Genomic DNA, 18,062 nt, shown 5'->3' on the forward strand with positions numbered 1-18,062 from the left:
GAGCTGTGGGTTTTGGGTGGATGGTGGTGGACACCATGAAGCCTACTTGAAAATTTAATAAAATCTGTCAGGATTAAAAAATCCTGCACACACACACACACACACTCTGACAGGCTTGGACACACTCACCCGGTCATTTGGAGGGCTAATGGTCTGAGATATGAGCTGGTTTCGATAACAATCCCTCCAAAATGGGCCTGTTCTATTTTGGCCCCCATGCGGTTGCCAGGTGCTGAGAGGATGGTTGGGAGTATTTTGAGGGTTGCCAGATTGCTGGCTGTGCACCCTCTGATGCCAGAGCCCATTCAATGAAGTCCTGTGACATCCGATTTGGATCTCCTTGCATTCCAGCTTGCCAGTGCTCTGTGATGAAAAGGCAGTATTTGACTTCGAGTGTAACAAAATTGCTTTAGTTAGTGGGCCAACTTCTTTCACGAGACCAGGTAGCCTGCAGTTGTTTGTGAAGATGTGTAGCTACTCAACCACTCCCCCAACCAGATCAATATAACCGATAACCTCACTTCCTCTCCGCTCTCTCTCTTTTTCCCTTTATCTCTCCCTTTCTCTATTGTTTTGCGTTTCATGTGCGTGGCTGTACTAAGTGTAATTGTGTCTGCAGTGCAGTTCGATACGTCCAGATGTAAGACCCTCCATCTTTCTGTCGATGTTGTAGTCTGCATTGGACCACGTTGGCCTACTTGGGCTAAATGAAGGTCAATGGGTGATCTGATGGCATTCAATTAACAGTGACAGACCATCAGTGAAACCAGAGCCATGAGACTACAGAGAAAAAAAACAGGCAGGCTTTATCCAGGCTGGCCTCTCATTAGTTGATAGGCGTAACCAGAATTCTCATTGGTTGATAAGCGGTAACCATGCCTCCTGTGAGTTGAGACCCTATCCCGGCCTCCCATTACAAGGTAAGGTGGGTCTCTGAGCGGGGTTAGCCGTAATGAGAAAAAGCAGGGTGTTGTGGGTAAAAGAGGAACTAACCTTGAGCATGTCCGTGTAGCAGATGGATACACAGCCAATGCCTGGGTCTATTCCAGTAGCTTTATAGTCGTGTGTGAGCTTGTGAGTGTGTGTGTGATTATGTGTGTGTGTGTGTGTGCGTCACATAGTATGTTTGAGATGAGGGGACATTAACGCAAAATATACAACCACTTTCACCCGGGGGAGTCAGCCAATAAGCTTTCACTGTACTGGCCCTTGCCAGGGTGACTCCTCTTTCTATTGGCTGGCAGTGGCAGTGTTAGCTCCCGAGAGGTGTCCTTGTAAAAGCTTTCAGGCTCATCAGGATAATTGGCTTGGAGTAGAGCTGCATGTTCTAAAATGCAACGCTTGAATAGTTGAGTTTTTCTCTCTCTCCCTATGCGGCTCTCATTTTGGAGGGCAGTAGAAAGTTTGATGCTGGCACAACGGTGCATAAATACTGTACAAGAGCCTAGCTCTCTACATGCTAGTTCTCCTCTGTACGAACACGTGTGTGTGTGTGTGTGTGTGAGTGTGTGTGTTAGCTCGCTAGGAAGCACGATGCGTTCGTTTGAATGCGGCTCTTTCGTTTTTTTAGGGTTTTTTTGGCAGTGAGGGGTGAAAGTGGGGCAGATGACATTTATGTAACGTTGCGATTAGCGATTCTCCAGGCCCCCAACCATACCCACAACCCCCTGCTCTAACACGGCTTTCTACTAGAGCAAGTGCTGAACTGTTAGCGCAGCTAAAAACCCGACACGTCCCCTGTCTCCCCCCTGTAGATGGGGAGGGGTTGATGCGTCAGGACAGGAGTGGAGCTGGAGGAGACGGAGGTGATCAGATCTCCATTAGGAGTTGTTCTCTGGGTGGAGGAACCCCGTCCTCATACTAGCTCCATCAAGAGCCACAACGGTAAAATGAAACACATTGAGTGATGTGAAGTCTAGCACACAGGCACACACTCATACATACATACATACACACACACACACACACAATAATGATTCACTAGCCTAACTATGGAGTGTATGTGTGTGTGTGTTTGTGTGTGTGTGTGCGCCAGCGTTGCTGGACAACGAGCACTTGGCTGACCTCATGCTGTGTTCCAGCTGTGTCAGCGAGACTCTCAGTATGGAAGGGAGTCCCTGGGATTCTCTGTACCTCCTGGACACAGGTCCTTATAAGGGCATTCTCCTAGGACCCACAAGAGGATTCCTGGTAGAGGGGGGCTGAGTGATGGAAAGAGAGAAGATGAGAGACCATAAAATGTTCCTGGCCACCTTTGACCAGACATCCCAGGACCAGCTGTAAAATAGACGTGGGAGTTTACCCCAACTCTAGCCCACCATGGTTCTGGTGGTCTGACGGAGCTTCATCTGTAAATACTGCAGAACACACACACACGCCACCACCTTTTCCCTTGGGATGTCTCATGTAGACAGATGAGGAAATGTATTTACTACATACAGATGTTTTAGAACTCTCCCCGAACCCTCTCCTCCTCCTCCGAGACACACTCGGAGTCATCATTGCCTCAGTTGGACAGAGCCAGATGGGGAGATAGACAGGCAGACAGATAGACAGGCAGACAGATAGACAGGCAGACAGATAGACAGGCAGACAGATAGACAGGCAGACAGGCGGGTCACACCGCAGACATGTACAGGCCAATCCGTAAGGCTGAGAAATGGAGAAACAGACCCGAGGGAAAAGCAGTCGTCTTTCAGGGATGTGAGGGATGGGGAGTGATGGGGAGTGATGAGGAGCTGGAAAGGACCTGGGTTTAGGCCTGCTGAATAAGTCAAGGAGTTCTAAAAAGAGATAGAGAAGGGTGGGGGGGGGGGGGAATATGTTGAGAGTTCTTATCTCACACATTTTCTGCAGCATTACTGTAACAGACTATAAAGGTTTCTGTCAGGCCATCTGTCTTTCTCTCATGGTCCTGAGCAGTCCATCATCATTCTCAAGAGAACGTTCTGGTTGCTCTTCAGTCATGCCGTTATGGGACACCGTCTCTGCACAAAGTTCTCCTGCTCCTGGCTTTATCAGTGGGATTTCACTCTGGACTCAGAAGGACACGCATGCTTGTGGATTTGGCTTTTTGAAATGACCGATCATCCAGATGAATTGTGGACCTTACCCTCAAACACATTTCATTCGCCTGAGTTTGCGGAGAGCTAGTGGAGGTTTATTTGTGCATATTGTTCATCTAGATAGATTGTAATGACTGTGCTTAGTGCTCCGGTTTCTGTTGCTAGCTAATAACCATTATAACCCTTTGTCTTATGAAACGGTTTACATGAAAACAAGACACCCCCACACACTGACACACACACACTAACAGACACAGTCCTCACCCTGCATCTTTCTCTGTCTCTTACACAAACACACACGCACCACACATTGCACACGTACACAAAAAAAATCTCTCTTTCACACACACACAAGCACAAGAGGTCACACTTGCCTTTGTTTTGTCTGATTCCACCCACTAACAATGTGCAGGCACTAATACAGACATGTAATGCATTTGCTGCCCCAAAGCAACAAAGCTTTTTTTTGGACAGGATTGTTTTGTTGGAGGAGGATCATCCAATGCCATTGGTACATTGGTTACACACAAACATACACACCTACTTTCACATACTGTTTCTGCACACACACACACAGACACACACAGGCAGATAAACAGACAAATAAGTTAGTAGCTAGTAGCTCGGTCCTGTCCAGTTGTGGTTCAAACACCATTAGGGCTTTAGGAACACTCTGACAAGCCACATTTTTCCTTGCCTGAAAAAAACGCGTGTTCCTTCAAAACCGGAATTTTCCGATCCAAATACGTCGCGGCGGATTGGCTGGCCAGCCGGCCGGCGGCAGGGCCTGTTGTCTGTAGTTTTTTATGACTTCCTGTGTAATGACAGGGGAAAGTCAACCTACAGCACACTGCCAACGCTCATGACGCCATGGCAACAGGCTGAATGGACACTAAACGCACTGCCCGTTTCTCCCTCTCAGTTAGTCTCTCTCTCTCTCTCGTTCTCTTTATCATTCTCTCTCTCTCTCTCTCTCTCTCTCTCTCTCTCTCTCTCTCTCTCTCTCTCTCTCTCTCTCTATGTGTCTCTGTTTTTCTGTCTCTTTCTCTCTCTCTCTATGTCTCTCTCTCTTTCTCTCTCTTTGTCTCTCTCTCTTTCTCTGTCTCTCTCTCTCTATGTCTCTCTCTCTATATGTCTCTCTCTCTATATCTCTCTCTCTCTATATCTCTCTCTCTCTCTCTCTCTCTATGTCTCTCTCTATGTCTCTCTCTTTTTCTGTCTCTCTGTATGTGATTTAGGACCATGCCTGCCTAGTGTTGCAGTTAGCAGCGTGTTGGTTTCCATCGTTTGAATCAGCGTCTCTTGAATGTAGTGCAGTTTGTTAACACAGTTACTGTCTGGTTTAACAAGTGGAGTGGGAGGACCAGAGCTGGGCCCGGGCCAGCCAGCTAGCCAGGCTGGCTGACTGACTGGCTGGCTGGCTAGGGAGGTTTGGCCCATATGTGACTTCTATAGTTACTGATGGGTGGGTGGGGGATTAGCACCGTGTTAGTTTAACATGACTGTGTGGTGCTTTTAGTCTCTGTTTGCATATGCTTGACTGTGTGAGATAGAGGGAGGAGAGAAAGAATGACTTTAAGGCAGAGTCTATTTGTGTCTTCCCCATTGGGCCTGTAAGGAGATGTCAGACTGTTCCCTTACCACCCTGTGTGTGTGTGTGTGTGTGTGTGTGTGTGTGTGTGTGTGTGTGTGTGTGTGTGTGTGTGTGTGTGTGTGTGTGTGTGTGTGTGTGTGTGTGTTGTGTCTTTCTGACAGGACATATTCCTCAGACGACAGTGCCAGGGAGGAGTGATGTCATGATATTGACAAGCTGCTCTTTTCCCAACACATCAGGGCCTTCAGCTGGCGGTGGAGAAAAGGCTTAACACACACACACACACACACAAAGACACACACACTAGCTGGCAGTGGTACTGTAGGACAGGCTTTGTGGTAAATAAATGAAAGAGAATGGCTCTGAGGAGAGGGATGGCTTCAAGCACACTGGAGGAGATGTTTTATGTTTTGGATTTTCAAGCAAAGTCAGATGAAGGTCTGTGTGTGCGTGTGTGTGTGTGTGTGTGTTGTAGGCATGTTCCTTAAAGAAGGATGCCACACCCAATGTCTGGGGTCACAAACTCCCTCCTCCACCACCCCAAACTCTCTCTCTCTCTCTTTCTATCTCTCTCTATCTTTCTCTCTTTCATTCTCTTCCAATGTCACTCTATAAAAAGCTCCCAGTAAGACTCAGCTGTCAACAACACAGACAAGCCCAGGCAGAAGGACATGGCTGAGAAAAGCAAGTGCACACACACACACACGCACAGGTCTGCACACACACACACGTCTGCACACACACAGAGACACACGCCCTTCATGTAAATGATTGCCACGTTCTTGTTTAGTTCCTCTGAGGTCTGGCTTGTGTCTGCGCTCATCCGCCCCGGCTCTGTCCTCGCATCCTGTCGTCGATCTTCACAATGGAGGCCAGGGGAGAGGTCTGGAGGCTGGGGAATAGCTCTAGAGGCTGGGTTAGAGATTTAGAGGCCAGATTAGAGGTCTAGATGCAAAGGGAGACGTGTGGAGGCCGGGGGAGATGGAGGGCTGTGTCGTAAGCCTCTCTCTCTTCTTCGAGGCTGTCGGACTGAAGCCAGCAACTCCCGTCATCACCCAGTGATAAATAGGATTTAGTTTTAAGCGCAGAGACGGTGCTTGAATTTGAGTCCACTTACTTTATATTTACGTCAATCAGGAAGAAGAGTGACTGAGACAATGTGCTTGTTTGTGCGTGTGTGTACTCCAGGTCCAGTCTGATGGATGTTGAAGCTCTCTCATTAGTTATTGATGAGGGCGGAAGTCTCTTGCCATTCCCCTAGAGATCCACTGTCTTTCTAACCCATATTGTAAGTGGGCGTTGTGTGTGAGTGTGTGTGCGGGTGTGCGGGTGTGCGTGTGTGAGTCCGTGTGTGTGAGTCCATAACACTCCGACACCTGACCCATCACTGGTGTGGGTGATGAATAGGCTGGTGGCAGAGGAGCAGGGAGCATGGTTTATAGATGACCCTGGCTCTGCCTGCCCCTGGCTTGTAGCAGTTGCTGCTTCGTAGGGGACATGGTCTAAGGATGCTATCCTAAACACTGTTCGTTAACATCCCCTCAGAACTCTGGGCTAGAACAATCTGTTTGGTTTAAATGTTGTTATCTCAGTAACTAGGATGTGGAGCCAACATAGGCTCTCATTCTTTCCTATTTTGGTAGGATGAAAGTGTGTGTGAGAGACAGATTGGGTGGTAAAGGAAGGGTACATGTGTCTTGAAGTGCTTCAACAATTGGTGTCATTTCCTTACGGAGGAGGGTTGACGTTTGAGATTGTGTGTATGTATGTATGTGTGTGTGTTTGTATGTGTGTGTGTGTGTGTGGTTTCGTGAGATGTGAGTCTCACCTCGCATATGTGTGAACCTCACCTTGCACACATTTCAGATTTCATTATCAGAGCTTCCTTCTGTAAGCCCCCTGGCAAACACAACCTATCCACATGTATGGACGGACACACGTTCTTTGCACACACACACACACACACACACACTCTCACATTCAGGCAGCACAAACAGAAAAACCTCACACACCAACCCCTCAGTACACACATGCACGCACACTTCTGGTACACGTTGACACACAAATACACACTGTGTAAAGGCGTACAGTAAGGGTATGTGTGGAGGTGATGTATTGCTGCGGCACTCTGTAGCTGTTTGGCCAGGATCTGGAAACAATCTTCGCCACGACTGTTGTGGCCACCAAAACACTAAGTTGCCACGGCAACCGGCAGACTTTTTCCTCACCAAGCGCATGTATTTGTCGTTGAACACACAGAGAGAGAGGGAGAGGGAGAGGGAGAGGGAGAGGGAGAGGGAGAGGGAGAGGGAGAGGGAGAGGGAGAGGGAGAGGGAGAGGGAGAGAGGGAGGAACAGCTCTGGACACAGAAGGCAGAATGGACATCATGTTTCCATGTGAGGGACCAGGTAGACCCGTCGCATCAGAGGTGGTGTGTTCAGAGGTAGAGCTGAGGAATCCCACCTCCAGTAGACAGTCCCTGACTGCACACAGAGCCTGTGGCTGATCACTCTAACCTCTCAGCTGTCATTTGGGGTCAAACCCTGCTGTTCTTTAAGGTTTGAGACTTAATGAGAGTGATGAAGGAGCTTGTGTGCAAGAGACAGGGGGCCCGTGTGGGGAGATCCTCACTGTCCTGTCCTGGAGCTGGTCCTGGGCTCTCTGTGTGGGGAGACATGCTGTCCTGGAGCTGGTCCTGGGCTCTCTGTGTGAGGAGACACTGTCCTGTCCTGGAGCTGGTCCCGGGCTCTCTGTGTGGGGAGACATGCTGTCCTGGAGCTGGTCCTGGGCTCTCTGTGTGGGGAGACACTGTCTTGTCCTGGAGCTGGTCCTGGGCTCTCTGTGTGAGGAGACATGCTGTCCTGGAGCTGGTCCCGGGCTCTCTGTGTGAGGAGACACTGTCCTGTCCTGGAGCTGGTCCTGGGCTCTCTGTGTGAGGAGACACTGTCCTGTCCTGGAGCTGGTCCTGGGCTCTCTGTGTGAGGAGACGCACTGTGTGTGTGTGTGTGTGTGTGTGTACAGTCCAGAGTGTTATCCCATACCTCCTGATGGCTATGGGCCTCAGACGATCAATTTAGTCTCCCTCTCTCCCCTGGATGAACAGCCAGGATTAGGATTAGGATTAGGCTCAGGTCCAGATCTGTAACCTAGGGTAGCACCAGGGTACAGGGCCCCTACGCTCCCCAGATAACAGCTTATTTATTTACCCTGCCAGAACACACTGCAGCCTCTACTGCAGAATGCGACTGGTCAACAACAGGACCAGCTGAAGCTGTTTATTGGTCAACACCAGGACCAACAGAGGCTTTTTATTGGTCAAAGTCAAGCCTAGCCAAATCCATCTATTTGTCAACACCAGGACCAGTCGGAGTCTTGATTGCTTAGCTGCAGACTGAAGAGGAAATGTGGGGGCATTTCCTGATTTAGCGGCAAACTGGGGTACAAATGCATGCTGGGAATGATTCATCTGAGCATGCTCCCTTCATCCACTTTATCAATGTGTGTGCTGACTTTCACCACAGGCATGGCTGAAAGGAGGGAGGCAGAGATGGAGGGAGGGAGGCAGGGAGGCAGATAGGGAGGGAGGGAGGCAGAGAGGGAGGGAGGGCGGCAGAGAGGGAGGCAGAGAGGGAGTGAGGGAGGCGGAAATATGTTGTAGATAAGAGGGAGGAGAGGGTGAAGATGATGCAATTAAAATGAGTTGTCCTTTAGCACTTCTTCAGTTTCACAACATAAACATATTCACTCAGGACAAACAAGTACACACACTGCCAAAGGCAGAGGCGGGCACACACACACACACACACACGCTCAGTGGAACACCCCATGCATAATAAGCAGTCGTTTACATATGGGTAGATAATTCTGCTGTAAAGTAGGTTTGTTTAACGCTGAGGGGTTGGGACAAACACAAAGCTATTTTCTACCAGTAAACAAGTAGAGGACCCTTACTGCAGCCCCGCTGCTGAGCAGAGGAAGAGAGGGGGAGGGGGAGGGGGAGAGGAAGAGAGGGGGAGGGGGAGAGGAGGAGAGGGGGAGGGGGAGAGGAGGAGAGGGGGAGGGGGAGAGGAGGAGAGTGTTGGGAGTTGTGTACCAAGAGTCCGGGTACGTTTTTGATGTCTTCACCCCCGCACCCCCCCACATCAATACAGTACACAGACATACTGTTGTGCACATACTCACAGATATCGTTGGCTGCAGTGTGTTTGATGCATGGTGGATTTGTTCCAGTTGGAGCAACACTCCTCATCAGTAGCGACTGCTGGGAGTGAGTTGCTGGGATGTGCTGAGAACCTGGACCTAAGGCAAGGTGAAGCCTCTTGAGTGCTCAGCCTAGTGATCAGTGTTGACTCCTTTGCTATGAGCATCAGTGTCTGGGTTATCTAGCCTGGCTGGCTTCCTTCGAGGAACTGATTTAGCATAATGTCCGTGTTGCCCTGAGTGATGAGGGTGTGTCGCTATGCAGTCCCTCCAACAGCATGCTCAGCAGTTTGGACTTGAGCCAGTCTGAGACGACGGAACAGTCTGTATAAGATAATCAGAAAGCTAGAATGATCAGGGGCCTGGTTGGTGGTGCATTACATAGCTGGGGTGCAATACCTGCTGTTGTGTGTGTGTGTGTGTACGTGTGTACGTACGCGTGTGTGTGTCTTTAACGGTTGATACATTCCTTCATCAATCACACTGGATCATTTCCTCTCTGTCACGTCATGCTGCATACTGGGCTCTGAGCTCACCCTCCCTGCAGTCATGTCTCTGTGGCTCCGGGGCCCTGCTCTGGCCTCTGCTCCTTTCCCTCCTTTTTCCACCGCCCTCCTGTTGTTCCTCACTGTGTTTCTCTTCCTTTCTCTTCTTTCTTCCCTTCTCCTTTCTTCCTCCAGCAAAACGATCAAGGTCAGAATCATTGACGATGAGGAGTATGAGAAAAACAAGGCGTTCTTCCTGGAGATCGGAGAACCTCGCCTGGTGGAGACCAGTGAGAGTAAAGGTGGGGGCCCTGCTGTGGGCGAGGGGAAGGGGGTGACCCCTGCCTGACCCCTGGCCGTGGGGCGTCTGCTGCACCCTACCTGCATGTTCACACCACCAGGGGGCACACGGCAGGCCTGAGGAGGCTCTTACACACACACACACACACACACACCATCAGGCACCTCTTCCGGTCTCAAGTGTGTCCCCAGTGTTGACGAACGCGCAGCGGTGTGTCTCCGCATCTCCCCTCCACCACCACCCCCACGTGTGTGTGTGTGTGTGTCCATGACCTTGCCTATACCTGTGTGTGTGTGTGTGTGTGCGTTAGTGTGTGTTTACCATGCATGGTTCCAACCCCCGGGTGCGTTTGTGTGTCTTGTGTCCCCACAGGAAGACCATATGGGTTAGAATACTAGACCGAGAGGAGTACAATAAGCAGTGCTCCTTCTACCTGCAGCTTCAGACCCCCCACTGGACACGGAGGGGACAGACAGGTGTGACAGATCACTGGAGCACCCCTCACACACACGCGCACACGCACACACACCTCCCTGCAACTCGACCGAGCTGGCCCACACTCTCCGTCTTTGCAACATGGTGACTTGGCCTTTTTCCGGCTGATTTCTGTTTCTTCATTGGCTTTTTGGAATTGAAACCACAGCTTATTAGGTGGCAGTGACCATCAAAGGGAGGAGTCACAGTGTTGCCTCGCCCTATAGGATCCTGTCAGATCTACGGACGGGAGGGACTGGATTTGGATTTGACTGACAACACACACAGGAGCCCTCTTCTAGCTCCTCCTCCTTTTCCCTCACTCTCTTAACCCGTCCTCCCTGAGCTTGTCTGAATTCTTATGTCCTTCTCCCTAAAGTCTGTACTGGATTCTAGTGTACTCACACCTCTCCTCTCCTTTTCCCCTCCTGCTGGTTAACCTGTCCTCAGTTTCACTGTGGATCCACTTCCTGTGTCTGATGGCTGAAATCGCACACTTACATTTACATTTAGTCATTTAGCAGACGCTCTTATCCAGAGTGACTTACAGTAAGTACAGGGACATTCCCCCCGAGGCAAGTAGGGTGAAGTGTCTTGCCCAGGGACACACCGTCATTTGGCTCAGCCAGGAATCGATCTGGCAACCTTCAGATTACTAGCTTTTAGCCCGATTCCCTCACCGTTCAGCCACCTGACTCCCGACACATGATACTTCTTCATGCTGCTTACTCACTTAGGCCAGGAGACTTAGTACACACAGACCTAGTACACACAGCAAGTATACACAGGCTAGCAGCCCGAATTCATACACATTTAGTACGCTGCTAGAAAACAGGACAGTGTTCAACTGTATTCGAGGACTGCACTTACCTGCTGTAGGTGACCCTCCCAGTCACTACGTCACACTGAAGCAGCAGTACACGTTAAGATTTAGGGTGGTGTTCGCCTCTTGTGTTTTTATTTGAGTCTGTTTGATACCCTGGACTTCCAGAGGAACATGCCTCTAAAGGAGCTGTTTTACTGGATCCTATTAAATCTGCTTTATGACTACCAAACAGGAGTACAAACAACAGTGGACTGCCGATTAACAGATACATTTAAAGGATATGTAGACACAGATAACACAACGCAGCCGAGAGTTTTAAGTGTATGTTCCAGTCTGCGTGTCCACTTAAGGTCCACTGCTCCTCCCACGCACACAGACTCACACACACACACACACACACACTCTCAAGCCAGGCAGACGGAGATGATGAATTTTTCCTATCTCGTCCTCTTCATTTCTTCCTATCCAATGTTCTCAGCCATATCTACTCTCTGGAGTCTTTAATACTCCTGTGTTTACCAAAAACCCTAAACGTGGGAGATTATCTCAGATCAAAGTACCAGGGATAAATATGGAGCTGTGTGTGTGTGTGTGTGTGTGATGGGTTGTGTGTCTGTGTGGTTGGTTGTGTGTCTGTGTCTGTGTGTGTGTGTGTGTGTGTGCTTGTCTGAAGATCAAACGTAACATCCCTGTTAAGCTAATACTCCCCAACTAGAGTTTAAAGTCACACCTAAACACGGTCCCATATGCAGTATATACTGACTTAAAAAGGAAGGAAAATAATGTACCTTTTTAAAAACACTTGTCTTTTATAACCGGACAAGTGATAGTTTTGTCCGGTTACAGAGAACCCCCCTGCCTCATGTGTTTCCTCCCATGTCCTTTTCTGTCTGTCTGTGGATCCCTGTGTCAGCCTGCCTGCTGTCTGTGCGCGTGTTTCTGTGTGTGGTTTTGCTGTTTACGGTTTGTGACTCTGCTGTCACACTCAGATGACCCTCGCCCAGCACTGACACAAAACTAGCACCTGTTATAAGATGATAATGCTGACCACAACACAGAAACCTAACTGCCTCATTCTTCTGTCACTGAGCTGTGGCTAGGGATGGGGTGTGTTTGATTAAGCTGTGATCACGGCCCAGACTCATGTATGGAACGATGCCCAATCTAATAGTCCACATGTGTGGACATGAGGAACGAAACATCAACTAAACCCAACTGTGTGTCTGTGTGTGTTTTAACAGATTGTGTCGGCATAGTCAGTCACACTCCATTTGTCTATGGAGGGGTACTGTTGACTGTACTTCTGACAGACTGCAGGTTGAAAACCACACTGACACAATACTGACAAGTGGAGAAGGAAAAACAGAAACAGAAAGAACGACGTAAAGAGAAGCAGAGCAGAGGAGAGAGGGACGCCGAACAAAGGGAAAGACAGACGGAGAGAGAAACGTTGAGAAAAATTACAGGAAACAAACGAGAGAAGGAGCGTTATCTGGAGTCCCAGGAGTTTCTCCTGATAAACACACTCCTCTAATTAACACAAACCTTTCAGATTGCCCAGAAGGAAACAGAAGCAGAAACAGATTTGTGGCAGCCAGCATGTTCAAACTAGCCCCCCTGCCCCTCCACACACATACACACACACACAGACACACACTAACCCCCAAACCCTCATCCTACTCCATGTACAGTAGGGATTGGCCAAGCTCCTCTTTATGAAATCTGGCAGCTCTTCCTTGGAAGTACTAAAGACCGAACACTTCAAATATTTGCATACCAGCACCGCTCCAAGGAAACAGCTACTGCAGAGTTCAGAAGCTCTGCACTAATTCTCATCAACTCCAACTGAAAACCCCATGCAACCTACTGTAGTATGTTGTCTTTACATGTCACACAACTCTGGCTCCAACTGTAAATAGAAAACCACAAAAGCACTATTAACAACATAATTACAGATCGGTAGTTGTAGGAACATGTACCCCTATGCAGAGAGAGGTGGACATGAAAAGTCGACAGTATCTGGAACCACACTGGACCAAGCAGGCTCGCTCTCTCTCTCTCTCTCTCTCTCTCTCTCTCTCTCTCTCTCTCTCTCTCTCTCTCTCTCTCTCTCTCTCTCTCTGTCTCTGTCTCTGTCTCTGTCTCTGTCTCTGTCTCTGTCTCTGTCTCTCTCTCTCTCTCTCTCTCTCTCTCTCTCTCTCTCTCTCTCTCTCTCTCTCTCTCTCTCTCTCTCTCTCTCTCTTTGCTCTCTCTCAAACACACTCTAACTCTCTCTCTCTGTATGTGAATGATGAAGGCTGACTCCCCTGGCCTCTCTCTACTGTTCCTCTCCACCCTCACCACTCTCTCATCTCCAGCCCTCTCCTCGTGGCCCGTACTCTCCCCTCCTCCCTCCCCCGCTGCTCCGTCTCTCTGGGGGGGGCGGGGGGGGGGGTGGGTTCGGCAGCAGTGGGAGGCCTCTTCCTTCTTCTCTCCTCCTCTGTTTGTCTTCTGTTCTCACTTTTAAGGAGGGCCCTTAGTCCATCTGTCTGCTTGTCTATGTCCATCCAGGCCTCAGATGCCTTGGTGCGAGTCTGAGACACAACCCTGAGGGGTACGGTGCTAATGACTGGATTCATTAACTACTTATTAATGTCACTGCGCGTGTGTGTGTGTGTGTGTGTGTTGCTGTATCAGACATGATACGCATACATGCTGGTATGCATTACAGTACGTGTCACACCCATGGGGATGTAATGAGAAGGAAGTGATATGTGGGTGATTAATGACTTCAGCGCAAGCTAACGAAGGCTACGCTTTCACTCGTGGACTCATTTAGCTTGAATGCAGGAGACATGCAGACTCATAATACAGACCAGACACAGGAGAGGGTTTGGATTCATTTGGTTAATTGGTCGAATTGAAGGGGTGTGTAAAACTCATTTTACACTCCCACACATGTGTGACATGAGAGAGCCACACCCATTTCCTCACCTGGTCGTCGTCGTCCCACACACACACACACACACTCAAGCCTCACCCAGATGACCTATAGAGGAAGGGAGGATATCTCATTACACACTTCTCCCGCTTCTCTCGGTATCAGACCCTGACCCATCAGAGGTGGCCAGGGAATAAGAGAACCCCAGAGAGAGACATGAGTCCAGCTACACAGATAAGACCGTCCCTACTGTATGTTTGAAGTGGTCCCTCCAATAGGCTCCTGTGAGACTTCTGCTGGAACGCAGTACCATGAGGATCTGAAGGGGGATGGAAAGAGAGAAGGGGGAGAAAGGGGGAGGTGGAACAAATGCAGAGAGAGAGAGAGGGGAAAAGGCGAGAAATGGGTAGGTTAGAGGGACAGAGAACAAGATGAGGGGTGCACGAGGTAGATAAAGGGAGAAGCAATCCAGAGAGAAGAGGGGGAGGGAGGAGTGTGAGGAGAATGTTCCCCAGTCCTGTACTCCCGGCTGCTTCGCTTGTCAGACACGCCGATGATTGAGAGTGACGGCACTATAGAACACACGCCGTTCCGTCCTCCCCCGGAACATTCCGCCGCCGTCAGGTTTATTCAGCTGCTCGTCTCTGTGGAGCGCTGCGGCGAGGCTTGTGAGGGTTGTGGCCAAGATGGTGGGAGCAGGTGGTGGTGGGGGTGGGGGGTGGGGGGGGGGGAGGCAACAAGGTTACACAGACAGCACTAATGACACCTGGGTCTCCCTATCTCTCATTGAGTTCATTACGGAGGTTGTTAGACGCAGACCCTTTGGTCTGGTGGAGCTGGCCAGCTAACAAACAAGTTGCCGGAGGAGGTCCAGAACACCACGGCTTCACATCAGGAAAATCACAAATCATTCAGGACAAGATCGATTTGTTTTTTCCCCTGAAATCCCAGAGTTAAGGCTACAAGGTTAAGACAGGGCTGTAGCACACACACAAACCATCACCTCCTAGGATAATATCTCAGTTTGTTCTCTGTAAATGAAAATGTTGACCATTTATACATTTACATTTAGCAGATACTCTTATTTAGAGCGACTTACAGTAATTACAAGGACATTCCCTCCGAGGCAAGTAGGGTGAAGTGCCTTGCCCAAGGACACAACATTTTTTTGGCACAGCAGGGAATCAATCCAGGAACCTTCTGATTACTAGCCTGACTCCCTCACCGCTCAGCCATCAGACTCCCCCCTGACTCTATATGGTGCTTGTGGTTCCCAAAATAATTCCCTGTACCTCCCCCCTAGCCTGGAGCCCTAAACCTGCTCTGCCGAACAAGATGTTTGTCAGCAGCTCCAAGCTTCCAGGCAGGAGAGAAACCAAGCTGGTGTCATAACCCACAATGCAGTGCTAACTGACGGGTGAAATGGCATTGTGAATGGTTCCCTGCTGAATTAGATTGCTGCCATGGGCCCCCCACGGCTCTTCCTCCGAATTACACACAAACTGCAGAGAGAGGGGGGACAGTGAGGGGTGGAGAGAGAGAGAGGGGCAGGCAGGCAGGCAGAGCGAGAGGGGGAGGGAGTTAGAGAGAAAGGGGAAGAGAGAGGGAGAGGTGAGCCCTTCAACCCCGAGGGGGGATGCTGAGAGAGGCAGACGTACAGTACTCTATTAAAAAGGTATTTGATTTCATTCTGATTGTACAGTATCATCATACACCACAATAGCTGGTCCACATCCACTGTAGGTCGATGTGGTTGTAACGCTGGACGTGAGATGTCGGTCACAGTCCACCCTCCCTGTCAGAAGATGCTGCCGTCACGCCGCACGGACAGGATCAGAGGAAACGAGGTCATCTGTTGCGCAATGATATGGTTTATCAGGAGCAGTCACGTTGCGTAACCACTGACACCTTGTTCAGCCCATATAGAAATGGGTAAAAACAGAACGGAATTGTTCAATGTGTGTGTGTCCTGTTCTCTCTTTCTGTCTCTCAGCATGTAGTCTATACGAAAACGTCTTTAAACCCACCATTAAAATCCCGAGCTAGCAGGACTTTCTCACCAGGACTGTTCTTACTGAGGCGCACACGCTCTTTCACGCACACACGCACACACACACACACTGTCACACACACGCACACTCTCTCACACACACACACACTCTCACGCACACTCACACGCACGCACAGACGCACACTCTCTCACGCACACACACACACACACTCTCACGCACACTCTCACACGCACACACACACACACACACTCTCACGCACGCACACACACACACACTCTCTCACGCGCACACACACACACACACTCTCACGCACACTCTCACACGCACGCACACACACACACACTCTCACGCACACTCTCACACGCACACACACACACACACACTCTCACGCACACACACACACACACACTCTCTCACGCGCTCACACGCACACTCTCACACGCACACTCTCTCACGCACACACACACACACACACACTCTCACACGCACACTCTCTCACGCACACACGCATGCACACTCCTCAGGGTTGTCAAAGCAACGCTGTACTAATAGCCCAACCTGCAGAGAGAACACCTGGACCTGGAACCTAACGACCTGAGACGTTGTCTGAGTGCACCTCCACTCACGCCCCGAGCGGCACACTAACCTGCCCATCATCACACCCTCTAATGATATTAGCACAGTGGAGGAATAGCTCTTTAACCCCCTCATTATATAGAGACACACTGAAGAAGAACCCTACTAATACAGCCCTAATGGGTCTCATACACCGGCCCTTTAAGAGAGGACTGGTCAGTACGGGAGGGAGGATAATGCCGCTTTTATGATCTGGCCCAGGTTTTCATGGAGTGGGTTGGTGTGGAGGCTATGCAGGATTTACACTCCATGGTAGTCTGAGGCTTCCGTTGACTGGAGGGGCGAGAGAGTGAGAGAGAGAAACCTATAGATGGTGGATGAGATGTCAGTCACCAGACAGACAGGGAGAAGGTGAGATGGAGGGAGAGGAGGAGAGAGGACGTCTGCTCCTCTCCTCCTCCAGATTGAATTTAGCCTGACGTTGTCATACTCATAATTCTAGTCAGAATATGAGTCCGAAAACTCTCCTTCGGGCTGTATGGGGCAAACAAATGCCTCTTCGCTCAATTGGATAGACCTACAACCAATCAGAGCAACGTAATATGTTGTTTGTTGAAAACAAATTCAACCCAAGCGCTCTTTGGTGACGTGGTTGATTACGTTACTGTTGATCATCTGTCCATCATTGTATAAAGCCCACCTTGACAATTTCATTGGTCCAAACAGCTCCTGTTCGGACATAGTTTTTCCCCAAACGTGCCACCCCAGACCCAACTTCCCGACAAAAAAAATAGTGGGCAGGGGTGGGCTGGCAGCCAGCTAGATTGAACTGTCACTTGGGGAGAAATTGAATTGTTCCCGGGCGACACCTCTTGCTCCATCTCAGCCTTGGTGTCTCAACACACAAACACACTCACACAAACACACACACACACAAAGGAGAAACGGTTATCTGAGGGACTTATGATCGAGTCATCTTCTCACCCCTGGTCAGGAGGACACAATACTGCCATGCCTGTATGACGTGACCTTCATCTCACCTCCCTCCATCTCTCCATCCTTCCTCCCCACCCCCCCTGCTTGCTCCCCTTCTCATCTCTTCACATTCACACAGGATGGTCATGGTTACAGTTGGTTCACTAGCAATTTCTGCCGAATGTGATTGGAAGGCTTCAGCTAACCCTAGGCTTGTGATTGGTTCTCTCCGGCACAGAGGAGGCAGTGAAGGAGGAAGAAGAGGAGGAGCCACTGACCGGCCAGGATGATGAGGAGCGTCGCATCGCTGACATGGGCCGTCCCATGCTGGGCGACCACGTCAAACTAGAAGTCATCATCGAGGAGTCCTATGAGTTTAAGGTGTGTGGTTTTGGTTGGGAGCGTTTGAGTATGCGCTGTCTCTGTGGTGTATTTTTCTGGATTCACAGGCAGGCTCAGTTACTTCTCTCCCACACACTTACTCTCACACACACTTCTCTAAGGAAGTCTTGGAGAAATCAGAAGTGTTAAATGAAGCACTCGGTCATCCCTTTCCCTATCTCTCTCTCTCTCCCACATGGATGTAATAAGAGAGATGGAGATGAAAGGGTGTGTGTTGCTGTGTGTGTTCTCC

The 18,062-nt window shown here is 49.7% G+C and overlaps 1 protein-coding gene across 18 annotated transcripts in view; it reads left to right on the top strand.

Moving 5' to 3' along the window:
* The window catches only part of slc8a1b (solute carrier family 8 member 1b), an 82,644-nt gene that overhangs the window by 49,814 nt on the left and 14,768 nt on the right, over positions 1-18,062 (top strand). For 2 of the 18 annotated variants that reach the window (XM_084709004.1, XM_084709001.1), the window contains exons 4-6: positions 9,540-9,646; positions 11,859-11,872; positions 17,681-17,809. In XM_084709004.1, the coding sequence (XP_084565130.1) occupies positions 9,540-9,646; positions 11,859-11,872; positions 17,681-17,809 (250 nt within the window). The other 16 variants (XM_084708993.1, XM_084709002.1, XM_084709005.1 and 13 more) reach the window with 16 other exon arrangements.

The sequence above is a fragment of the Hypomesus nipponensis genome, chromosome 11, assembly GCF_054491055.1.
Source record: "Hypomesus nipponensis isolate SF chromosome 11, ASM5449105v1, whole genome shotgun sequence".
Lineage (NCBI taxonomy): Eukaryota > Metazoa > Chordata > Actinopteri > Osmeriformes > Osmeridae > Hypomesus > Hypomesus nipponensis.